The sequence below is a fragment of the Palaemon carinicauda genome, chromosome 8 (genome assembly GCF_036898095.1).
Source record: "Palaemon carinicauda isolate YSFRI2023 chromosome 8, ASM3689809v2, whole genome shotgun sequence".
NCBI classification, from domain to species: Eukaryota; Metazoa; Arthropoda; class Malacostraca; order Decapoda; family Palaemonidae; genus Palaemon; species Palaemon carinicauda.
This window is the reverse complement of record NC_090732.1, coordinates 55,315,994-55,342,940: the sequence shown is the minus strand read 5'-3', so window position 1 is coordinate 55,342,940 and position 26,947 is coordinate 55,315,994. Positions and strand designations below refer to the sequence as shown.

General features: G+C 45.8%; 1 protein-coding gene across 4 annotated transcripts in view; it reads right to left on the bottom strand.

Annotated features, from left to right (window-relative positions):
• The window catches only part of LOC137645735 (ribonuclease P protein subunit p40-like), a 677,401-nt gene that overhangs the window by 324,951 nt on the left and 325,503 nt on the right, over nucleotides 1–26,947 (bottom strand). For all 4 annotated transcript variants that reach the window (XM_068378626.1, XM_068378623.1, XM_068378624.1 and 1 more), the window contains exon 3: nucleotides 13,415–13,556. In XM_068378626.1, the coding sequence (XP_068234727.1) occupies nucleotides 13,415–13,556 (142 nt within the window). The remainder of the gene's footprint in view (nucleotides 1–13,414; nucleotides 13,557–26,947) is intronic.

Here is a 26,947-nt window from a genome sequence, read left to right as displayed (position 1 = left end):
CGTGCATGTTGGTGGATAGCGTCACCATTGAGATTGTTGCGCTAGTTCTAGGAGCAATTAAAGACGACCGTCTCACTTGTTGTTATTAAGCCTATTAGTTTTATTACGCTCCACCCAGTTTTACGTTTGGTTCGAGTGGGACTCTCGCGTATCTTTGTTTTTACTGTTCGATATCTACCACTTCAGTAACAAGGTTGGTACCCCTGCTTTCCATCTGCGAGATGGCGTCATGCTCCCTCCCTTACCACTCGCCCGAGTCCCTCTCTCGCCATATTATTTCTGCATGCCTAGCCTTACTTACGTGATTACGCTTTTAATTCATTAATTATTTTTTTGTATTTGTGCACTGATATTGTATTTATTGTTTTACTCCGTTATGATCATATTTTTGGGATTTTTCATGTCATGTTGAGGGGATCTCCAGTTGGTAGCCCTGTCTACCACCACCCGCACTGGTGATTCCCCTGTACCATACCCCCCCCCCCCCTCCTCCAGTGTACACCCTTCCTCTCACTCGATGGTTGTTGGTTATGACATACGGGTCAAGTATGCTTGTTCCTCAGTCTTCCCTCAACGTTCCGACATATTGAGGACCGAGTGTACCCACGGGGTGTGGCTTAGTCTCATTCATACCGGGCGGTTTTCGTCTCCCCCCCTCCCGTCGCCCCGATTGGCCATCGGTCGGGGGAGGGGGAGGGCCGGGACCACCGGGGACTATCACACGTGATTAGTCGGTATTCCTACACCTTCTTGGTGTAGCCTTTGCTTTTAGCTATGGTTGTAAGAATGAGCACTTCTATATTAGGAGTGTCCCCACCTACGGTACCTCCTGCCATTATCGTCCGTATAGGACTTATTAATATCCCACATCATTATATATATTATATTCTACATGGATCATTACCTTCGTCCCGGTACCTCCGGTAGGGTAGTTGGGGGTTCCATTGGCTCCCCCAGCGTTCCCCCGTTGTACCCTCCCGTCATCAGACATTGGAGCCTCCGGGCTTATAACTCTACAGGATCTGTTGACACTGACACAGTTTTTGATTCCTACCCTCCCTCTGGGAGCCCTATTCAATTACAGACATTAGTTTTAGATCATAATTGGAGTTCTCTATTTATGTATTTTAAGGATGTATCTTAAGTTACTTTAAGTTTACTTTAAGTTACTTTAAGTTTACTTTAAGTTTACTTTATCAGCCCTGTTCCCCGGCCCCTGGGGCCCCGGAACTATTTATGATTATCATTATTCATCACTGTTTTTTGCATCCTTTTTCATCCCCGGCTCTGCCGGGTTCCTCTTGGAATAGTCTCAGTTCTCAGCATGTTTAGTCTAAGGCTATAGTGTACATTTTATTTTATTGGCAGGTCCCGGATCCTCCGGGACCCCTTCTAGAGAAACTAGTAGATGCTCATAGACTATTCCTTTTACAGGTGGTCCGTTGCCGGATGACAGCCTGTGCGGCCATCCTTCAACAACCTTGCGGACATGCGGTCTGTCGATCCCACGCTGACTGTGGGATTCAGATGGACGATATTGTTGTATGGCACCCTGACAACTGCCTTGTCTGTTATGACTTTATCACCACCCTCTCTTCAGATTCGGTGAGCCTCTTTCAGTCGTTTTTGTATTTACATCCCTTTGCCTTCTGTTATGAATCTTCGGTTTCATTCATCAGTCCCTCGGGTTTGCTAACCTTATCCCCGTCCTTTCAGAGTTCCCAGGTGGCTAAGACCTCAGCGAGAGCCACTTTGAAAGTGTGGGTAGGCGGCTTCGCCCGTAACGTTAAGGCCAAGAAGCCCTACGTCCTCTCCGAAGACTATTGTAATCTCATCTACCCAAACGCAAAATCTTCGGCAGCAGTGCCTAAGGAAGTGGCGGCCCCTATAATTGCCAACATTGCAGAAACTGTGGAACTCAATCTGGTTCAGGATATGGACATCGCTGACGACCCGGACCCCATTGAAGACAATGTTGCGGCTCTGAACTTAGACATAGAGCCCATGGTTTTAGACGAATCGGAAACAGGTAAGGTGGTAGGTGAGGCAGGTGGGTCCGGTGCTAAGACCTCTCTTCTTAGCCCCTCTTTTTCTTCAACTTCTAATAATTCTTCCTTTTTAGGTTTTGAAGGGAACCGCGAATCCACTCCGAGATCGCACCCGGTTCCTCCCAAGGTCAAATCTCAGAAGAGACCATTAGTGAAGACTCGTAAGAATCCCACACTACCTAAATCATCCAAGCCCAAGAAGGCTCCCCTCCCCAGAGCCCCTAGTGGCTCGGCTAGCACCGCCCCTATGTCTCAGGACCCAGGAGTGCAGTCATCCCCCTCAGTTGCCACGACCTACCTCGACCCGGTGGCTCTCACCAATATGATGACGAGGGTTGTTTCAGAGCAGATTAGCTCTATGCTTTCTGCCGTCACCAGGAGACTAGACACGCTGGAAGGAGGACTGCCTCAACAACAGCAGTTCCTCATCCCGGACGCCTCAAAACTCTCGCCTTTCACGAAGAACAACCCGTGGAAAATGGCGCTCCACTGCCCTTTCACGGACGGGATGTTAACCATTGAGGGTTTTGGGACCCGGCCCATTGAAGATTTTGAGTTCTTCCCTCCCGGCCTTCAATTCCCTTTCCCCGGCTTCGCCCGGCTAACGGAAGAGGCTCTTGTCCGGCTAGATAAGGTCCCTAAGGAGACCGTTATCTTTCTGAAGGAACAGGCTCAGTCTGTTTGGGTTAGAACCTTAAACGAGTGGGGTTGTACAAACACCATGCTGACCCCCCACAAGAGTACTTACACCATGTTTCTTGTGGACGAACAGACCCCCACCCCTTGCGTCACCAAAATGGTTGACTTAGCCCTTCAGGCAGTGGCCGAAGACAAACCTTTGCCACAACTCCGGGAGACTGATCCTACATCTCTTCTGCTCCCATCAGATAATGAATGTTGGCTTAACATCCAATCAAAATTCACTTCTGGTAAGCTATCCGCTGACTGTGCATCGACACAATTCAGCGAACGCCTCCCAAGACTACCTGAAACCTTAATCCGACTCGAGTTCGAGTCCCGGTCTAGGTTTAGCCGGAGCCTCAACGTCTCGACTATGGCGGAGATGTTTTCTCTTAACTATGACGAGGAACACGCCTTTAAGGTTATGACTAAAGCCACCCTGCAATCTTTGTTAGCAGATTGCTATGACTTCTTGGTGGCCAGAAGACGTTGCCGTAGGCATGTCTTATCAGAGGCTACTATCCGCCATGAGCCGAATAAGCTCATTAAAGCCTCCGCTTGGGGTCCGGACCTGTTCCCGGAGGACATGGTCAACTCAGTATTGAGCGAAGCTGCCAGAGTAAACCAGAGCCTTAAGGTCCGTTGGGGCCTCACTCCCAAACGGAAGTTCGAACAATCGAGCATTCACTCCCGAGGCAGGAAGAGGCTGCGCCCTTATAGCTCTACTTAATTCCGCCAACCTCTTCAGGTAGTCCAGTCGGTCCCAGTCACTCAGGGCATCCAGCCCTCCACCTCCAAGTCTCAGCCCCAAGAGAAATATGTCCTCGTTCCTGAAAGCCAAGTTGCCTCGAACTCGTTCACCTCTCCAGTTTATAACCCGGTCTATGAGTCCCGGGTTTCCCCCCAAGGATACCAACGAGGCAAGGGCCTCGGTTCGAGAGGTTCTTTTCAGAACAGAGGCAAAGGGAGATATTTCTCCCGTGGAAAGGGGTCACGTGGTGGCCGAGGCAGTAAAACCTCCAACTACTGAAGATCTTCAGGTAGGAGGGAGACTTTATGCGTTCCAGAGTCGCTGGAGGTTCAGTCCTTGGGCCTTCAGCATAATTTCCAAGGGCCTGGGGTGGATTTGGATAGAAGGGCCTCCTCCACCGAACAAATTCCATCAACCCTCGACACCGGACCTACTTCTGTTTACCCAAGATCTTCTTCGCAAGAACGCGATCAAGGAAACGAAACATCTGAAGTTTCAAGGTCGCTTATTCAGCGTTCCAAAGAAAGACTCCGACAGCCGGAGGGTCATCCTCGATCTGTCCCGACTAAACTTGTCCATTCAATGCGACAGGTTTCACATGCTTACCGTCTCGCAGGTGCGAACCTTGCTTCCCCGTGGGGCCGTCACCACCTCCATCGATCTTACCGATGCTTACTATCACGTTCCAATAGCGAGACACTTCCGCCCATTCCTAGGATTCAGACTGGACGACAAGGCTTACACGTTCAAAGTGATGCCTTTCGGGCTCAACATTGCGCCCAGAATTTTCACGAAACTGGCGGAATCAGTCATTCAGGAACTCCGATCCCACGGAATCCAAGTCGTCGCATACCTGGACGATTGGCTAATCTGGTCAGACAACGTCGAGGATTGTCTCAAGGCAACAAACAAGGTGATCCAGTATCTTCAGTTTCTGGGATTCCAAATAAACTTCAGAAAGTCCCGTCTGACACCAGAGACCAGATTTCAGTGGCTGGGATTGCAGTGGGACCTACGTTCTCACACTCTATGTCTCCCCAGGTCAAAGAGGATAGAGATTGCGAAAAATACCAAACGCTTTCTCGGGGAAAAGATAACTTCCAGAAGGAACCAGGAAAAGATTCTAGGATCCCTACAATTCGCTTCAGTGACAGACCTCCTTCTGAAAGCTTAACTGAAAGACATCAACCAGGTTTGGCGCTCCAGAGCGAACAACAAATGTCGAGACAAGAAGACACGCCTTCCTCCCATTCTTCGGAAGAGGCTTCTCCCATGGACAACCGCCAAGAGCCTATCGAAGTCGGTTCCGTTGCAGTACCCCCCTCCAAGGATAGTCATCCACACGGACGCCTCCCTATCAGGTTGGGGAGGCTATTCCCAACACAGGAAAGTTCAGGGCCTTTGGTCCACAATGTTCCAACAATTCCACATAAACGTCCTGGAGGCCATGGCGGTCTTACTAACTATGAAACGTCTTTCCCCGGCCAAGAAACAACATCTGAGGATAGTTCTCGACAACGAAGTCATAGTCCGTTGTCTAAACAGAGGGGGCTCCAAGTCAGGTCCCATCAATCATGTGATGGTAGCAATCTTCTCCCTGGCGGCCTCAAACCAATGGCACCTATCAGCCGTCCATCTGGCTGGAGTTCGGAACGTTGTGGCAGACGCACTCTCCAGGAAGACACCGTTGGAGTCAGAATGGTCACTAGATCGCAAATCCTTTCAGTGGATCCTCTCCCAAGTGCCGGATCTCCACGTAGATCTCTTCGCGACGGAGTCCAACCACAAACTGAAATGTTATGTGGCCCCCAACCTGGACCCTCGGGCTTACGCCACGGATGCCATGTCTCTGGACTGGAACACCAGGGAAAGGATTTACCTTTTCCCACCGGTGAACCTACTGATGAAGGTGCTGGACAAACTTCGAACCTTCAAAGGTCAAGTAGCCCTGGTGGCCCCCAATTGGCCCAAGAGCAATTGGTTCCCTCTTTTACTGGAGCTGAATCTCCACCCTCACCAGATTCCCAACCCGACTTTGACCCAGATAGTACAAACGTGCACTGTGTTTGCTTCCTCAAACATTCGGAACACCCTAACTTTATGGACTTCATGAAGTTTGCGGCACACAAAGGGGCTAACATAGACCCCCAGAATACTTTATTCTTAGAATCAGACAAGAGAGACTCCACTCTTCGTCAATATGACTCAGCGGTCAAAAAACTAGCAAAGTTTTTGAAGGATTCTAATACTGACTTTATGACACTAAACCTAACAGTAACCTTTTTTAGAACCTTGTTTGAGTCGGGCTTAGCAGCTAACACTATTACTACCATCAAGTCTGCCTTGAAGAAGATTTTCCTAGTCGGCTTTAATATAGATCTAACAGATTCATTGCTAGCTTCGATCCCAAGAGCCTGTGCCAGACTGAAACCATCCCCTCGTCCTAGCTCGATTTCCTGGTTTCTCAATGATGTTCTTAAACTAGCGTCAGAAACCATCAACGATTCATGTGGGTATATCCCTCTACTCAGAAAAACTCTTTCTCGTGAGTTTAGCATCTGGCGCCAGGATTTCGGAATTAGCTGCCTTATCAAGATATCCAGGCCACATTGAGTTCCTTCCGTCAAGAGAGGTCCTCCTCTCCCCAGACAAGGTCTTCTTGGCCAAAAATGAAGACCCTCAGAATAGATGGTCCTCCTGGAAAATTATCCCTCTCCTTCAGGATCCCTCCCTATGCCCGGTTACCACTCTCAAGTCCTTTCTATCAAGGACTTCCTATAAGACCTCGGGGCCCTTGTTCATCAGAGAGCGGGGAGGGACTATAACTTTGAAAGGGATCAGACAACAGATCTTGTATTTTATCAAACAGGCTAATCCAGAGTCCTTTCCTCACGTCCACGACATTCGGGCGGTAGCGACCTCAATAAATTTTTTCCATCACATGAACTTTACAGATCTCTCTAAATATACCGGATGGAAATCCCCCTCAGTGTTCAAGCGGCACTATCTTAAATATCTAGAGGCCCTTCAACTCGCTACCGTAGCCGCAGGGAGCGTGGTATCCCCCGGACAAATTCCTTCCTAACTAATTCCTGAATCCAATATCTTCCACCTTCTTCCTCTTACCTGCCTTACTTACAGTTCCTACCTGAGTTCGGTTTGTTATATCACACCCATGGGTGTTCCCATTTCGTAACATTGCTTATCTTTATTATTATTGATCAATTTACTTTTACCATACGAATTGTATTTCTTTAATGTCCAGGTTTATATAGTATGTTCTAGTGTTTGACCTTAGTTGGTGTTATTTCAAGTTTACTATTCATTTGTCTTCCCTTACTGGGACATTATATCTTATCATTTTGATGTTATTAAAGACTACCGTCTTCTACTATAACTCTTGATTAAACCACTAATTGTTATGTTGATTTTAATTCGTTCCCTTATAGTTAATGAAGTTTGGGTTCGTTTCTCTGGTACTATTTCACTGGCCGGCACAGGTTGAGCCCAGAAAAGGGATTTTGACGAAGGAAAAATCTATTTCTGGGCGAGAGACATGTGCCGCCCAGTGAACCCACCCTAGTTGCTCCCCCCCTGATCAGACCCCAAACTTAAGGGTGCTGTAAGGAGTGATGGGCAAGCGTGGGTAGAGTTAGTAGTACTGATCTGCGCGGCAGGGGAGGTTGAACCGCACCTCACTATTGAGGGATTTCGAAGAGGGAAGTCTAAATGGTACGAGACCTCTGGTATTTCGCCCCAGTTTATACCGACACCATTAGGTGAGCGAGCTAGTTCAACCTAGCATTCCTATACATTTTTTCTCTGGTAATATTAGCAGTTATATTCCTTAGAAATGGTGCAATAGGAGCATTTCACTGGGCGGCACAGGTCTCTCACCCAGAAATAGATTTTTTCTTCGTCAAAATCCCTTTTTTAAAAACTACCGACCGCATAAATGGGGAATCGCATAATTCGAACACGCATAATTCAGGACCATACTATAGTTATCGTGGTGGAAGCCAAGCCTTGTTCGTGAAGGTGGATGAAGAAGGACAGGCAGAAGTCTATCGAGATTTCCGTCGGCTTTTTTGCTTTAACAAAAGAGACCCATTTCTTCCAAGACAATTCATATTGTCTTCTGGTTGATTTTGACTTGTATTCTTCTATAAAAACGATACTGTCTTTCGAGATCCCAAATCTTTACTTGACTGCTAGGGCGAGAAAATCATGAGATGAAGGTTTTGATAATGAAGCGTAGCCAGTCGACTTCTGAACCAGTTGGGATAGAACTGGGTTCTGTAGAGGAACCAGCCTCAGCCTCAGTTCTATCACTAGAGGGAACCAATTGCTCCTGGGCCACTTGGGGGCCACCACTGCTGCTGTCCCCTTGAAGGATCTCAGCTTGTTGAGGACCTTCAGAGGACCTTCCATCGAGGCATCCGTGTGGATGACTACTGATGGTTGAGATGGTTGTAAGGGAATAATCCTTGTTAGGCTCTTGACCTTCGACCACAGCCTCAGAAGCGATCCCAGAAAGGTCGGTGTCGGTCTCTGTTGATCTCCTCGAGCGTTTGATGCATATCTTCTCCAGACTCCTGACGCATCCTTTAGCTGTGCCCTTAGCACTGAGACTGTTACTGCTGCGAACCGGAGAGAGCCCAGTACTCTTTCCTATTGGCATCTTGAAATCCTGTTGGATTTCAGTAGTTTCTTGACAGAACCCGCGATCTCTCTCCTCTTCTTTGGTGGAATGGAGAGGCAGTGTGACTGCAAGTTCCAATGGATTCCCAACAATTGAAACTCTTGAGCTGGAGAGAGGCAAGACTTCTTGTAGTTGATCTTGAAGCCCAGATGTTCCAAGGACTGGATCACCTTTGTGGCTGCCTGCAGAAGTAGTCTTGGATGCTGCCCACACCAGCCAATCGTCCAGGTATGCAGCTACCTAAACGCCTTCTAAGCGTAGCTGTTGTACGACTGCGTCCGCAAGTTTCGTGAAAATCCTTGGGGCTATGTTTAGTCCAAAGGGCATGGCTCTGAAGACATACTTTGTCTTCTGTAGCTTGAATCCTAGGTAGGAGGAGAGGGGGCGGCTGACTGGAAGGTGCCAGTAAGCATCTGACAGGTCTATTGAGACTGTGTACACCCCTTTCGGTAACAGGGTCCTTATGTGTTGTAGGGTTAGCACCCGGAACTTGTTGTTCTCGATGAACTTGTTGAGTGGAGACAAGTCTAGAATGACTGAGTTTGTCCGAGCCCTTCTTGAGAACACAAAACAGCCTTCCCTGGAATTTGATGGACTTTGCTTTCCTTATAACCTTTTTGTTCAAGAGTTCTAAGGTATATTCTTCCAATAAGGGGGTGAAGTGTTGGAAGAATTGAGGAGATGAAGGTGGAGATCTGTTCCATTTCCATCCTAGTCCATTCTTGATTAGGCTGTGGGCCCAGGGATCGAAGGTCCAACAATCCTGAAAGTGAAGGAGTCTTCCTCCTACCTGGAGCATCTCATTGCTTGGATGATCCAGAGGGTTTGCCACCCTGACCACGTCCTCCCTTACCTCGTGAGGAGTTTCTTGAGGAGGCCAGTTTGGATCCTCTACCTTTCAGCCGAAAGGTAGTGGTGCGCCTCTCAAAACCTGGGTTAAAGGCTGGTGACTGGGCTACCAGCTGTTGAGGCACCACCTGGAAAGTGGTTTGTGGCTGAGCAACCATTTGGGGCACCGTGGTCATGGTTACTGTGGGATGTTGCACAGGTCGAGAAGGTAGTCTTGGCTTCTTCGTCTTCCCCTTAGGTTGGGGACCAGCATCAGGGGAAGATTTTCTCTTGGCAGAGATGCCCTACTTTTGGAGAAGATTCCTATTCTCCGTGGTGGCTTTGGCGACTACTTCTTGGACTACTTCCTTTGGGAAGAGGTCCTTGCCCCAGATACAGGAAGTGATCAACTTCCGGGGCTCGTGTTTGACCGTTGCATTGGCAAACACAAACTCTCTGCAGGCCCTCCTGGCCTTTACAAAAGCGTACAAGTCCTTAACTAGGGTAGCCATGTGCATCTTGGCTAGGACTGTATACATGTCTGGGGTGCTTGCTATGCCTGCACACATCACCATGCAGTTCTGGAGGGACAGAGAGGTAGCTAGTCTCTCCTTTGTCTCCTGTTCTCTTCTTAGGAGAAAGTCCGACAGCTTCGGGAGGTTCTCACTGAACTGCTGTCCTGCGATGTCTGCGTCAAGTTTTGATACTGAGAAGGTTAGGTGAACCTCGTTCCAATCCTTCTCGTCCATGGGCAAGGCCAGAGACAATGGCCTACACTCCTCTAGCGTAGGACATGGTTTGCCGGCATCAACTGCCTTAAGCACACTGTGGAGAGCTTTCGACGAGAAGGGGAAAGCTCTGGATGAAGGAGCAAGGAAAGTAGGGTGCTTCTTGCTCAACACAAAAACTTTGGAGTTGGTATATGACGGCATCAGCTGTTGCCTTAGGGAACAGCAGGCTCCTAATCCTGTCGCTTGGTAGGTACGGTCCCGGAGAGTTTTTTTGGAACCCTAATACCCACTTCCGAAGCGTTTCCCTCACAGTGTCTCTCGACTCCGCCGTCATGGGATCGCCGAAACCCTCGGTCATCAAGGCCGAGCAGACGTTGCAATCCTTGGGATCCCAATATCTCAAGGTTTCAGTTGCGATGGAGCAGGGGGGCATGAGACCTGCACATGGTGTGATCACAAAAGTTCTTACTCTTGTGTTTACAGTAGATCACTTCACACTTCACCTTGGCCTCCTCCTGTAAAGAAAGAAAAAGGTGAAATGAGTATGGGGTAATTTATCACACTGATAAATCAAATTCATTCATTAAAATACCACTCACTATTATCATTATAGCTTAGAAAGAAAATAGGAAAGACACATATATGTGTCTCCTGTCCAGGCAATTGCTGTGACCTCGCTCAATATTAATATTTAAAATTTCCTTATTAGGGAAATCTAGGATGGAAGATCTCTAAATTCTAGAGCTGAAGTTAGTGTATACTAGCACTAACCCTTCCACAATTGGATAATTAATATTGTAGGGTAAAGATATTATGTTCTGATGACCTATGGTTCATCAGAATATTGAATGAATACTTCACTTCGACATTATTAGCGGTCTCAACAATGGACTGTGAAAGGACACACAGAATATGTTGGAAAATATACTACTGTATATTATATACTATAGTTTTCTAACTGCAGTATGTACTATACTGCAGAAATACTGGCTACTGTATAATCTTATACTGTAGTTCTGCCGGCATGCTACCGCCTAGGCTAGTACCTGACAGCATTAGCCGACAGAGAGAGAGAAAGCATGGAGAGAAGGGCTACCCTATTATTATAGTTTAGTACATTAACTAGGGTTGTAGGGACTACTATCTCTACTGCCTTCTTCCAGAATGAGGATTCAAATGGAAGGGGGAGAATGTAATCATTCTAGCTTCCATCCAGCCACAGTATCTGTTGCTGGCTGCTCTGCCAGTTACAGGGTTTGTGGATGGCAGTCCAAGAGAGGAGTGAAGAATACTCAAAAGTAATAAGGATCTCCCACCGGCAGCCGTCATGGCCGGCACAACCTTTCCCGGAGCCTTGTTTCCGTTAGGGGGAAGGTCGAAGCAGCAATCAAGCAGCCTTTGTAGGAGCCCGGCCGACATCGCAATCCGCCCAGCAAGCAGGGAGATTGTAGAATATCTGCCATAGATGTTGTGATGGCTACGCCATCACTAAAGGACAGAAATGGGAAGGGAGAGGGTCTTATATTTTGCGTCAAAAGAAGGCCTCCTACTATCAGCCACAAACACAGAAACATAGTTTCTATACCAGTGCCGTCTTGTGCGGCAGAGGAATAACGATTCCTCAGCCTAAGACCTTGCCGGATACAAGACATGTTATCTAGACCACAAGGGAGAAGGTGGCGGCAATTGTACTACCACTTTCGGTTGTGGGCTAGGGAAGCCGGGCTTCCTATGCCTGCAACTGTGAACCGGCAGAGGAATGACTAGTCCCCCCGTCAGTAGAGTGCCGACAGGACTGAATACTCCGAGTTACTGTCGTAATTCAAAGCCGGGATACTCGCCAGCAAAGAGGGAAGACAGAAACACTATCCTAGTCAAGCCGGAGTACACTACTCTATGGCAAGACCAAGATAGGGTTGTCGCCTAATGGCGGCACTCAGAGGGAAGGAAGGGTTTACCCTTAAATCTCTAAAAGAGAAGAGTATCGAATTATGTTAGTAATTCTAGGAGATATGCTCTCTTCGACTGAATTTATAAAACGATCCATCCATCCATATACCAAGGCACTTCCCCCAATTTTGGGGGGTAGCCGACACCAACAATGAAACAAAACAAAAAGGGGACCTCTACTCTCTATGTTCCTTCAGCCTAATCAGGGACTCAACCGAGTTCAGCTGGTACTGCTAGGGTGCCACAGCCCAACCTCCCACATTTCCACCACAGATGAAGCTTCATAATGCTGACTCCCCTACTGCTGCTACCTCCGCGGTCATCTAAGGCACCGGAGGAAGCAGCAGGGCCTACTGGAACTGCGTCACAATCGCTCGCCATTCATTCCTATTTCTAGCACGCTCTCTTGCCTCTCTCACATCTATCCTCCTATCACCCAGAGCTTTCTTCACACCATCCATCCACCCAAACCTTGGCCTTCCTCTTGTACTTCTCCCATCAACTCTTGCATTCATCACCTTCTTTAGCAGACAAAACTATACAAGAGGGTAAATGGGGATAACGTACGAAAGTATACTAAAACGCATCAGGCTAGCCTAACGTGAGTTGGGATCTCGGCTACGCTACGTCACCGAGACCCTATCGTATACGATCGAAACATTTCACAGAAGAGGAAATATTACGTGCCTGATCTGATCTTCACTAGTATAATTTGCCTAAATAGCTATAATTCATTAAAGCTAAATACCGGGAATATCGTACTTCTGACTAAATAAAGCATTTATGGCGTACGACAGCGTCCAAAATGGCGCCTCTGGTGAATGGCTGTGCTACGATAAGCACATCTAAATTATGCTAATTTAACTGTGAGAAGGGAGCTAAAAATTATACAGAGGAAAGATTAAATACTCAACTTTCCAGAGGATGAAGATGCTAGAGAATGCATGATAAATCCAGGAATAGTAACAAAACACCGAGAGCGAGCGGGAGATACACCGTGCTTAATTCGCTACTATAAAAGGAATGAGTTGCCATGCGTGGCCCTGTAGTAGTACAGGAAGGGGATCCACCGGGTAACCTTGATGACGGCTCCCCTTCATTTTCGCCACTCTTCCCCCTCAGAGCGAAAACTCTATTTGGGGTGATGATTGCCATGTGTCGTATCAAGAAATACGTCCCCTGATATTATGCGATATCCTTAAGAATTTTCTTAGGATACTCGCGCCAGTAGTTAGAATTCTGGAGACCTATGGTCAATTCTCTGGGAGTATCGCTGTAGCTAAATATCCCTTAGAAAGCTGCCTAGGAACCTTCCATCAGGACGACATGGCTGAGCCTAAAAATACCATTTTGAGCATTAGCTCTCATGTCCCCTACTAATTTTATTATTTATTTCATAAAAAATTACTGATTCTGACCATTTTGGCAAAACTTTACAATGTAAAGAATCCCCAATTTTATTATTTATTTCATATTTTAACAAAGGAAACACTTCTTTGTAAGACTGGATTTCTTACTTGAAATAAGATTGTTTGAATGACATAAAAACAAATGTTACTCTGGAATACAAGCAAGAAGATAAACTTAATTGTTTTCCTTTTAAAAGCTGTTTTATGGAGAGCCGGGCTTCGATCGCTAGGGGTTAAAGGGAATGATATATAAGTAAACACTCTATGGTAGCATTTAAAACATTCAAAAATACTTTCTTACTCAAATTACTAACCTGCATTCAAAAAAGCCTCCAGAAACACAGGGGTGCAGAACTCAAACAGTGGTATTTTTTCAAGCTCATAAAAGTCATTATCTTCCTCAAACACATTATCCAGTCTGGCATGATAAGTTTCAGATGGGAAAACCACATTGACCTTTAAAAAAATAAGCAAAAAATCAAAATCTGGAATTCAGTGAGAGGGGTTTCTATGATTATCTTGAATGGGTTACAAGAACACCAACTACAGTAAAGAAAATAATAAATAATAAGTTATAAAGGTGCAGATATCGGTAGTGATCACCAGCTCCTCATTGCTGCACTGAAATTAAAACTAAAAGCATCCAACAGAAATGTAGATAGAATACCTAGGTTTGATACAACTAAGCTTCTAGAGGATGAGCACAAAGAAACATTTGTAATTGAATGTAGAACTTGATTTGCAGTTTTAGGGACCTTGAGAGATGAAGAGCAAACAATTGATGAAGAATATTGGGATATTTAGAACATATATCAGTCAGTAGTGAATTGGGAAATGCAATTACAAGGAGGAAACCATGATACATAGGATACTAAAAAATTGAGATTGATTGATTGATTGATTTAAAGTTTTCAGGCATCCTGACATCTAAGATCATTGACTATCGTGATTTACGATGAAATCACGATAGTGTATTTATAAAGACCAGTAAACAGTCATTTATCTTTTATTTTGTAAGGGAAGATTATGAACATTATGCAATGTGAGATGCGTAGAAAATTATAATTGTTGTATAAAATTATTTTGTAATAATATATTTCTTTTTGTCAAAGTTTTTTGTAAAGCAAAATATATTAAATAGTTGTTTGACTCTAAGCAATCGTTAACGAGTTGTTAAAGTTTGTTTTGACGAATGCGGGTCGCGCATGCATGGATCTCAGTCGTCTTTGAGTAATGTAGCATAAAACTAGCTAGTACCGATATAGCTCTGTTACAAATCGGGTCATGGTGACTCTGCGGTATCTCAACGGGGGAGGGATAAATTAACACACCACCAAGAGAGTTCTCACCAGCATGGATTAAAAGCTAAGTCAAGGTTTTATAAGAGTTTTGTTATGTTAGTGATATTGAAGGGCATGCATGCACGTTAGATATCGTTACTGACAGACATTTGTAAAATAAGACTCAGCATCCTGGAAAGTAAGAACAATCATTGATGTTCCAGGTACTTTATGTACTTTCCACACTAATAGTGGACACATAGCCAATATCTCCTCTTCGGTAAATTCATATAGATCCCTATTGAAAACCACTCCCCTTCCATAGCTAAAGTTTAGATGGGGTTTGATGTCCAATTTTATATCATCATTTACGGTCTTCAAATTGGACAATATAACAGAGTGTGTGAATGACTTGGCCTTTATCAAGTAACTTTTCTTACCGAATCGAGACATATCTCCAGGTACGATCGTTCCTACCTTCCTCTGAAGAAATTTACAGATCTTGAAATAATTTTCCATACCTCCTGTAGATTGAGCAAGAAGCCACATTGGTGGTTTTGGCTTTCTTTGAGATGGCATATCTACCTCTATATCTTTATCAACCCAGTCTGCTGGTCTGTAGACATCCAAATCTTTAGGTGCCCCATCACACAAAGCACCCTTAATACTCATATTACCTACTTTAATATTAAAAATGTTATGTCTTGCATTAAATGCTTCCTCATGACAATTAAATGATAACCAAGAATCCCAATTATCATCTTGAAGTTTCATTCTAATTTTTTTTATTAATCCGTAACACTTAAATATTTTATGTAGCACATCATAATTAGCATCTAATGGGATTTGGATAACGTGCAGGACATTGTTTTTCTGTGTTGCCCAAATTACCCTTTTTTCGAATGTTTAAAGAATAGTCCTTTTTAGTTCCTACGTCGTCAACGGAATTTTCTTTAAATGAATTGCCAGAGGTCATCAACAGTGCCGGGAGCGAGTCAGCATATCCAGGGGAGGTGGGGTCATTGTCACAAGAATCCATTGGCATATAGAAAAGAGAAGAGTGATATTTTGAATAGTTTGATTTACCTGCTTGAGAACAATAAGGCATCATATGTCGGGAAGGAAATTTGCACTCTCCACTACCGGCACAGTGAGAGTATACTTCCCAGATGGTCCACTCCATACCCTCCCCGATGGATAACATCAAAACAGATATAGAGGTACAGGTGTAAGCTGAACCCGCCTGTTAGGACTGAGACCAAGAAACTATGAAGTCATCCTCCCCATATCTGTAATGACGGGGTTCCGGCCAAAAGCAGAGAGTCCTACCCCAAGCATTGGATCCCTCTGGATTCCGAAAACCCAACACTTGAGAATAGTTCCGCCAAAAAGGTCCAAACCATCTTCGGGATGGCTGAGATCATCCAATACTCTCACATATAGCTTTGAGCACAAACACCTCCTAACCGTGACACCTTTCCCATTCATCAAAGCAGGCAGCAATACCGGATGTAGAAACATCTGCCCAAGCGGCAATAACAGATGTAGAAACATCAATGACATAAAAAAAAAAAAAGAATATAATAATAAACATACATATATATGTAAATATATACACATATACATATGGGAAATTTTACTCATAGGGTTGGGACAGCAACATGAAAGAAAGTTTATAATATTAGGAGAAGGCTGAAGCAATATAAAGAGGAAGAAAAAGATAAGAGAGAGAGAAATTTATATTCGAACTGGGGGAGCAATTTCCCCAAGTTTGAGAGCCCTCTTGCGCGTCACCAAGTTTCAGCACGGGAATAGAATGCCGTGCTGAAGCTCAATGACTTATCAAGGCATTCTCTCATTAAGAGGGGAAAAAAAATGAGACAAAAATGACAAACTTATAACAGAGTTTGTATTTTTCCTAACATACAAACCCAAATTCTTTACTATAGGAGGAGATATTCTAGCGCGAGCTGGAAAATATGGCAGAAAACATTAATAAGGTCGTTAACGACCGGGCAGGTAATTACCCACCTGATAGTGGTGGGGGGGACCGCCGGTTAGTAGCTGCTGTTTACCTTCAATCGGATTTTAGCTAGGACTATCCTAGGGGGCGGTGATGGAGGGAAGATTTGTGTAAAGAATTCGGGTTTATATGTTAGGAAAAATACAAACTGTTATAAGTTTGTCATTTGTTCCTACACTTGATACAAACCCTCATTCTTTACTATAGGAGACTTAGTCTTGAGGCTAGGGTGGCCAAGGAGTTCCCTATTCCTAGGGAAGATAGTCCTCAGACTAGACTCTTTTGAAGCAACAATCTTCCGTTAATCTTCTTTCTTTGTAGATCCCCATAATCTCAGCAAGACTGAAGGTTTATAGCTTTGAGGAAATGATATTTTCATAATAAAATAAATTTTTGAACATATCTACCCGCTGGTTATGTAAGAATGGCTAAAGTCCCTAGACGCCAGGCAGAAAATTCAAAATCTCGCGGCTATCGCAGATATGCCAGGTGTACACTAGCACCCTCGCGGTAGACAGGTCGAACTATACCAAACCCTTCAGATCTTCCATGCCCCATGGTCTCTAGAGGGGAGGAGGGTGGGTTTTTAACTTATATAACCAGCGGGTAAGTATGTTGAAAAATTTATTCTATTATGAAAATATAATTTTTAAACATAAAACTTACCCGCTGGTTATATAAGAATGGCTGATTTACACCCTTGGTGGCAGGTCAGAGACAGCAACATATTTGGAAATTCACTTAAGAGTTACATAAACAACTTAAGAGGTTCGTACCTGATAAGGAAGCTGACAGCAATGATTCTCTGCCTCATTCTGTCTGCTATCCTTAGGAGATCCAGCGGTCCACCCGGGGGCTGATGATCTCTAGGAGCAGTCAAACGGTGCCATAACCTATAACATGACAGGACCTCAACTAATACCCTTGTTCCGAGCGCACTCAAGGAACAAATTGACCACCCTACCAAACAATAGATTGCGGAAGACTGACGACCAATCTCCACATACAACCATAACTTTACAAGTTCCAAGAGAAAGAAAAGGGTATTAGGAAAAGGGAACGTAGTGGTAGATCACTCACCTACTATCGCAGAGAGTCTGACCATGTTTTAAATAATGGGATGCGAACACACACTTACTTCTCCAGAAAGTTGTATCCATTAAGCTTCGCAGAGAACGGTTTGTTTAAAAGCCACTGAAGTCGCTACAGCTCTGACTTCATGCGTCTTCACCTTGAGGAGCCTCTGGTCCGCCTCATCACAATGGGCGTGAGCCTCCCTAATCAAGAGCCTTATGAAAAAGGATAAGGCATTCTTTGACATGGGCAGTGAAGGTTTTCTTACTGCACACCACAGACCGTCTGAGTTGCCTCTCAAGCTCTTTGTTCTGTTCAAATAGAACCTTAATGCTCTTACAGGGCAGAGCACTTTCTCCAACTCTTCCCCCACAACATCATAAGAGATTAGGGATCTCAAAAGACTTGGGCCACGGATGTGAAAGATGTTCATTCTTGGCCAAAAAACCAAGCTGCAAGGAACATATGGCTTTCCCATCTCGGAAACCCATGTTCCTGCTTAAGGCGTGAACTTCACTGACCCTCTTAGCAGTAGCTAAACTAACCAGAAACAGAGTTTTCAAGGTTAGATCCTTAAAAGAGGCCGAGTGTAAAGGTTCAAATCTGTCACTCATGAGATATCTAAAAACAAAATTCAGGTTCCAGCCAGGCGATTCTGGTTGTCTTTTTTTTGAGGTATCAAAAGACTTAAGAAGATCCTGCAAGTCCTTATTGTTGGAAAGGTCCAAATTTCTGTGTCTAAAGACCGTCACCAACATACTTCTGTAACCTTTGATTGTTGAGGAAGAGAAGTTATGCTTATTTCTGAGGTCTAGGAAGAAATCCGCCATCTGAGTTACAGAGGTACTGGATGAAGACACCGAATTAGCTCTACACCATTCTCTGAATAACTCCCACTTGGACTAATACACCTTGATGGTAGATGACCTCCTTGCTCTAGCAATAGCCTTGGCTGCATCCTTCGAAAAAAACTCTAGATCTAGCGAGTTTTTCGATAGTCTAAAGGCAGTCAGACGTAGAGCTCGGAGGTTTAGGTGGTTTCTTGCCAAGTGAGGTTGTCTGAGAAGATCTGGTCTTAAAGGAAGGCTTCTCTGGACATCTACCATCCATTCCAGTACCTCTGGAAACCAGCTTCTTGACGGCCAGAACGGAGCTATTAGAGTCATCCTGGTTCCTTCGTGTGGCACAAACTTCTGCATTACCTTGTACAGAATCTTGAACAGTGGGAATGCATACACCTCCAAGTGTGACCAATCTATCAGGAAAGCGTCTATGTGCAAGGCCTCGAGATCCAGCACTGGTGAACAATAGCACTCCAGTCTCTTCGTCTTTGCGGTTGCAAAAAGATCTACGAGGGGACGACCCCATAACTGCCAGAGACTCTTGCAGACCTCCGGGTGTAACATCCATTCTGTGGGGAGAACCTGATCTCTCCTGCTGAGTCTGTCCGCACTTACATTCTTGACCCCCTGAATAAAACGAGTCAATAATGTCACTTACCTTTCCTCTGCCCATACGAGAAGAGGGCTCGCTATCTCGTACAGAGACCAAGTGGGTCCCGCCTTGCTTCGCTATATAGGCTAGAGCTGTGGTGCTGTCCGCATTGATTTGTACCACTTTGCCCAGGATCTGCTCCTCGAAGCCTTTGAGGGCCAAATGTACTGCCAAAGGCTCCTTTTGATTTATGTGGAGAATTTTTTGCTCTACCGTCCACAAACCTGAGAGCTCCCTCTTCCCTAATGTCGCTCCCCACCCTGAGTTTGAGGCGTCGGAAAACAACACGAGGTCTGGGCTCTTCTAATTCAACGACAGGCCTTCCTGTAGTCTGTGCTCATTGTTCCACCACTGAAGGTGTTTTTATGGGATCCGTGATGGGAATGCTTTCCCTGTCGAAACTGTCCCCTTTCTTCCAATGCCAATTGAGGTGAAACTGAAGGGGGCATAAATGCAATCTCCCCGGAGACACAAACTTCTCCAATGATGAGAGTCCCCCCAGAAGGCTCATCCATTCCCTCACTGAACTGACGTTCTTTTTTATAAAAGCCCGAAGTTTTAGGAGAGCTGTTTTGATCCTTACAGGCGACGGAAAAGCCTGAAAACGCTGGCTCTGAATCTCCATCCCCAAATAAAGAATCTTCTGGGATGGAGTAAGCTGTTATTTCTTCGAACTCACAGGGAGTCCCAATTCCTTGGTCAATTCCAATGTCATTTTCAGGTCCTTCAAACAGCAATCGGCTGAGGTGGCTCTTATAGGCCAATCGTCCAGGTAAAGGGAGGCCCTGATTCCCCTTGAATGCAGCATGCTTGCTACATTCAACATGATTTTCGTGAATAAGAGGAGCTGTGCTGAGACCGAAACATAAGGCTCTGAACTGGAAGACCTTGTTTCCGTACATAAACCTCAGATAATGCCTGCAGCTGGGGTGTATTGGAATATGGAAGTAGACGTCTTGGAGATCTAATGAGACCATCCAATCGCCCTTCCTTACCGCTGCCAAAACCGTCTTCTGTGTTTCCATGGTAAACTTTGAGTTCTGGATGTAGCCGTTGAGAACACTTACGTCCAGAACTGGTCTCCATTCTCCTGAACTCTTGGGTACTAAGAATAGCCGGTTGTAAAACCCTGGCGATGTTAAATCCTGTACCCTCTCTATCGCTCGCTTCTCCTGTAACAGAGACATTTGAAGCTGCATGGCCTGCCTCTTTGGCCCCTCCCTGTATCTGGGCCAAAGATCCACAGGATTTGTGACTAGTGGAAGATTTGATAAAAATGGAATCTTGAATCCTTCCTTTAACACTAGGACGGACCAAGGGTCCGCCCTATTCTTCTCCCAGGCCTTCCAGAAGTAATTCAGCCTGGCCCCTAATGCTGTCTGAAGGATAGGGCAGTCAGACTCTACCTCGGCCGGTCTTAGTTCCTCTCTTCTTAGGTTTCCTCCCGTCAAGACCTGAAGGTACCCCTTCCGGTAAGCTTACCACGAAAGGGCTGGGAGGGTCGTACCTCAGAAGTACCTTCTTTTGGTTTACGGGACGAAAAAGAAGTTGGCAGAACTTTCCTGGCCGTATTAGCCACTAGATCATGAGTACCCTTTTGGGTTAAAGCAGTGGCAGCTTCCCCTACCAACTCTTATGGGAATAGAGTAGAGGACAGTAGAGAGAATAGCAACTCCAATCTCTGGTAAGGGGGAACTCCCGCAGAGAGAAAGGAACACATAGTGGCCCTCTTCTTTATCACTCCAGCCGTGAAAAGAGCAGCCAACTCGTTAGAGCCATCCCTGACTCCCTTGTCCATACAGGACATCAAATGAATGAGACTGCTAGTGTCCACGCCTTTCATTTCAGAGACCTTTCTTCCTAGGGCTCCCAAAGACCAATCTAAATAGTTAAAAACTTCAAAGGCCCTGAACATGCCTTTTAGCAGATGATCAAATTCTGTCATAGACCACCACACTTTCGTTTTTCTCAAGGCCAGTCGACGAGAGGAGTCCACAAGGCTTGAGAAATCTCCCTGGGCAGAGGCAGGAACTCCCAAGCCCAGAACTTCCCCTGTCTCATACCAAATACTAGATTTGGAAGCCAATCTTGCGGGTGGAAAGGCAAAGCCCATTTTGCCAAGAGTCTTCTTTGACCCCGTCCAAGTTCCCATCAATTTCAAAGCTCTTCTAGAAGAGCGTGAGAGCACCATCTTCGTAAACAAAGGCACTTTTGTAACCTTCCCCAAGGTAATTTCTGATGGGGGAGAACGAGGCGCCACAGGAGTAAAGTGGTCTGGAAAGAGTCCCGTGAAAACCAGCATTAATTTTTAGAAGTCCACTGAATGTTGAGGTTGTTTCTCCTCTTCCCCTTCAGAAATATCTTCCAACGGTTCGTCCAGGTCAGATACCTCCTCTGGTTCTCCTTCTGACAATTCAGCCGTTGCAGCAGCCTAAACCGAAGAGTCAGTGCCGAAATGGGAACGTTTGCGATGTTCAACATCTCCTTCTATCAGGCGATCACTAGTCTTACGTTTAAAATCGCATTCAGTTTGGGAAACAGCATCTAACTGAAGTGGAGCGGTCGAGGTCGACTGATATGTGACGCCACGAATGGACTGACGCTCGGCGTCAAGGGTTAACTGACGTGAGCAGTCGCGATGACGCGAAGCGTCTAGTTGACGCTGACGCTGACGCTGACGCTCTGTACCGCCATGAGTCAACTGACGTGAGCCGTCGCGAGAACGCCTAGCATCCGCCTGCTGTTGACGCTGATGCTCCGTCGCATCATGCGTAGACTGCCGAGAGCCGTCACGGTGACGCGTTGCGTCTACTTGCCGCCGCTGCCGTCCCGCATCATGTTTGTTACCATCCTGCCACTCAGCGGCTCGTTCTATCGCTAGGTGAACGTCAACACTTTTGGAAGAAAGACGTTCGGAGGTTGTTTTTTGTTTAGCAACAGCTCCCTGACGTGACCCATCCAACTCATCCTTCCGTTGAACACTGCAATTGGGAGATCGCCTGTGCGATAACGCGTCAGCACCAGAGACAACAGGTCGCCTGTGCGACAACGGGTCCGAAGACTGACGCCCAACCGTACTGCTAACCGCAGGTTGATAAGATCGCATCAACGTCGAGAGCTGCTGTTTCATACCCAATAACATTGACCATTTAGGATCGCTGCTATGCGATACATTAGAATCTTTTCCTAATGGGAAATCGCCTTTTACCTCGCTTTCATATCGCTTCCCACTTTCGGGCGATGAAAGCCAGTCTGACAAAAGCGGTGGTGCATGAACCGTCACATCAGAAACAGGCATCAGCTCCGAATCAGACTGTATTACAGTACATCAATATCCACAACAGGACCTCTGTCAGAGAGTTTCGCAGGCGTGCAACCCTCAGGGGACTGAAAACGCTCAGGCGTATCCCAGGTACTACAGCCCGGTTGACGCGGAGGCGATTCGTGTTGCTGAACGAACGCGTGAGACTTCCTTTTAAGCGGTCTAGAGGCGTGAGGCCAGGTCTCGCCAAACGAACCTTCATCCGAGGAAGGCGATAACGCACCAACCTCATCTTTCCTATGATGAGGGTGAGCGACCTGTGTTACGACAGCAGGAACGCTCGAGGGGACGTCTGCACGATTGATGAAGCCTCTCGTTCCCTTTTGCCATCCGACATTACTTCTCCCATGGGTTCGGGAGCTTGAAAGAGGTCGTAGGCTGGGTGAACGACAGGATCGTGCAGACGCACACTCCACAACACTAAACATTAGAAACACTTTTCCCATTCGGTTGGTCGTCCGTGCGACAACTTTTAAGCACATTAATCTCGGACAAGATCTGGTTTTTGTCAGCAGCTAACGATTCAACTCTTTCACCGAGAGCCTGAATCGCTGTTAACATATCCTTCATAGAAGGTTCCTTCGGTTGCTGGTCTACCACTACAGGGGAAGGAATAGGATCAATGACATTAGGTAAGGACAAATCAACAGAACGAGATGAACTGCGCCTAACCCTGTCCCTCTCTAATCTTTTAATGTAATGTTCATAAGTTACCCACTCGCTATCGGTTAACGAAATGCATTCATCACACTGATCCCCAAAAGAACAAGACTTTCCCCTACATTTAACACAAATACTATGAGGGTCCACAGAAGCCTTAGGAAGTTGAGTACGACAACCTTTAACACACTTCCGAAACACAGGGGAGGGGTCAGCCATATTGAATTGGTAAGAGAGAGACCAAAAACATAAACAAAGGTTAAATTACATAAATTAACCCCAAAACAAAAAGATTTCAAGAAAAAATGAAAAGGAAATCAATTATGCGAAAGCCCAAACTTAAAAAACGGAGTACATCACCAAATAACCGTCCAAAACAGAGTAAGTTTCGAGAGAATTTCCAATAGTTCCAGCCAGCAATGGCGGCAGAGAAGATCTGAAGGGTTTGGTATAGTTCGACCTGTCTACCGCGAGGGCGCTAGTGTACACCTGGCATATCTACGATAGCCGCGAGATCTTGAATTTTCTGCCGGCGTCTAGGGACTTTAGCCATTCTTATATAACCAGCGGGTAAGTTTTATGTTCAAAAACAAAAGTTTCAGGATGAAGTGGGTCAGGAATATTTGACTCGGACCCCTTAAAACTTAAGATTCCCCCGACCTTGCAAAGGGGAAACCTCGTGACCACAAGTATAACTACGGGGGAAGGAATAGGATCAATGACATTAGGTAAGGACAAATCAACAGAACGAGATGAACTGCGCCTAACCCTGTCCCTCTCTAATCTTTTAATGTAATGTTCATAAGTTACCCACTCGCTATCGGTTAACGAAATGCATTCATCACACTGATCCCCAAAAGAACAAGACTTTCCCCTACATTTAACACAAATACTATGAGGGTCCACAGAAGCCTTAGGAAGTTGAGTACGACAACCTTTAACACACTTCCGAAACACAGGGGAGGGGTCAGCCATATTGAATTGGTAAGAGAGAGACCAAAAACATAAACAAAGGTTAAATTACATAAATTAACCTCAAAACAAAAAGATTTCAAGAAAAAATGAAAAGGAAATCAATTATGCGAAAGCCCAAACTTAAAAAACGGAGTACATCACCAAATAACCGTCCAAAACAGAGTAAGTTTCGAGAGAATTTCCAATAGTTCCAGCCAGCAATGGCGGCAGAGAAGATCTGAAGGGTTTGGTATAGTTCGACCTGTCTACCGCGAGGGCGCTAGTGTACACCTGGCATATCTACGATAGCCGCGAGATCTTGAATTTTCTGCCGGCGTCTAGGGACTTTAGCCATTCTTATATAACCAGCGGGTAAGTTTTATGTTCAAAAACAAAAGTTTCAGGATGAAGTGGGTCAGGAATATTTGACTCGGACCCCTTAAAACTTAAGATTCCCCCGACCTTGCAAAGGGGAAACCTCGTGACCACAAGTATAACTACGGGGGAAGGAATAGGATCAATGACATTAGGTAAGGACAAATCAACAGAACGAGATGAACTGCGCCTAACCCTGTCCCTCTCTAATCTTTTAATGTAATGTTCATAAGTTACCCACTCGCTATCGGTTAACGAAATGCATTCATCACACTGATCCCCAAAAGAACAAGACTTTCCCCTACATTTAACACAAATACTATGAGGGTCCACAGAAGCCTTAGGAAGTTGAGTACGACAACCTTTAACACACTTCCGAAATACAGGGGAGGGGTCAGCCATATTGAATTGGTAAGAGAGAGACCAAAAACATAAACAAAGGTTAAATTACATAAATTAACCCCAAAACAAAAAGATTTCAAGAAAAAATGTAAAGGAAATCAATTATGCGAAAGCCCAAACTTAAAAAACGGAGCACATCACCAAATAACCGTCCAAAACAGAGTAAGTTTCGAGAGAATTTCCAATAGTTCCAGCCAGTAATGGCGGCAGAGAAGATCTGAAGGGTTTAGTATAGTTCGACCTGTCTACCGCGAGGGCGCTAGTGTACACCTGGCATATCTGCGATAGCCGCGAGATTTTGAATTTTCTGCCGGGCGTCTAGGGACTTTAGCCATTCTTATATAACCAGCGGGTAAGTTTTATGTTTAAAAACAAATGTTTCAGGATGAAGTGGGTCAGGAACATTCGACTTGGACCCCTTCAAACTTAGGATTCCACCGACCTTGCAAAGGGGAAACCTCGTGACCACGAGTATAACTTATACCCTGTGAGAGGAATCAGATGAGTATCATACCTTATTTCCATTGGCGAGTCCAGCTGAAACTGGATATAGACTAGGATCCCCAGATGGGAGGGAGAAGGAGACGAAGAAGATAGATGGATGTCCTTCGTAAAACCTAGTGTAACCCAGTATCCTCAGCCAATGGTTACTGTCCCCTGAAAGGGAGTAAGGTAGCTACAGCACCCGCTGACCTGTCACAATAGGCCCTATAGAAAGGGTGTCTAGAGACCTATGTGTCACGTCGCTCAAATAGTGAGCGGTGAATGTAGATTGGCATTTCCAGACCCCAGCACTAAAGACTTAGGAGACTGAGAAATTTCTCTTAAACGCCAGTGAGGCAGCCACTCCCCTAACTTGATGGGCTCTGGGTTGTGCTGCCTCTGGGTCTCCGTGAAAAGACCTCGCAATAACTTTCTTGAGCCAGAAAGGGATGGTGTTGCGAGAGGTTCTATTCTTTACCTTGTTGGTACTAAGGAAGAGATGACTGAGACGTGGTCTGAAAGGTCTGGTGCGCTTCAGATATTTCTTTAGCGCCCTGACTGGGCATAGTAACGACTGGTCTCTATCCTGTGTTACCTTATTGAGGGTGGAAGACTTTAATTCCTCCTCTCCATTCCAGCTAGGACCAGGGAAGGCCAGGCAGTGGCTGCTGATGACTCAGCAGATAGATCTATATGCTCCCCCAAACCCCCCAACCTTAGTTCACAAGGATGGTAAGGTTGCAGGCACTAATGGCACTAACGAGTCTGAGCGGGACTCGAACCCCAGACTGTCAAACACCAGTCAGAGACGTTACCAATCAGGCCACAGCCAGAAGATCAATTCTGGTCTTGAGGTTTGGGGTGAACGACATAGCCTGTCTAAGGCTGGAGCGTCAAGAGGTCGAGGAGACAGATGCAAATCGCCGAGGCATGAGATATTACACATAGTTCTTAGAGTCCTTAAATAGGAAGATTCTAAGTCCCTCGACGGCAGCTCTCCCGAGGAATCCTCAGGCTGCGCTAATTCCTCGCGTGTTATTACAGGTAAAGTGGAGACGTGAGTAGCAGACAAACCTTATGTCTTACCCCTCGAAAGGGGAAGAACGGTAGAAGTTGGAGTGTCTGGAGGTAAGGGCGAAGATTGTTGACCAGAGTCGGAAGACTCTCTGTCATAAAAGTAAAACTCTTGATGACGATGGTCGCTTGCATAGCGCTAATTGCGTGCGTGCGCGGACACACTGTGCTAATTGTTACGAGAGCCTGACGACTCAGCGTAACTGAAACTCGAAGGTTCCAAGTCGTGTGAACTCGAAAGTCCAGCGCGACAGAGGCCTGAAGGACTCCTAAGGTCATGAGAACCCGTAGGATCAACGTGACGAGAGTTCACAGGCTCCCGATCACGCCCGCCGAAAGGGTGATCGCCACAAGACCCCAAGGGGTCAATGTGAGGAGAACCAGTAGGTTCAAAAAGACGTCTCCTTACAGCACGAAGGGGAGAACGTCAGGGATGAAGATAACTCCTCCGCAGGGTAGATTTGTTCTCCCGAAGGAGAACGTCGCTTAAGACAAGGCTCTCGCTCCGCCCCTGAAGGAGAACCAAAAGCGTAATGGGGAGGAGCGTGGATCAGCAAACTCCTACTACAAGTTTTCTCTAGTGAATGGGAGGAAGGTTCTCCCGAAGGAGATCGCCTAAAACAAGCTTTCTCCCTGCTCTATGGGGAAAAGCATAGGCGTAATAACCTCTCTCTCGCAAACGAGGGAGAAGTCCTCCCGAAGAAGG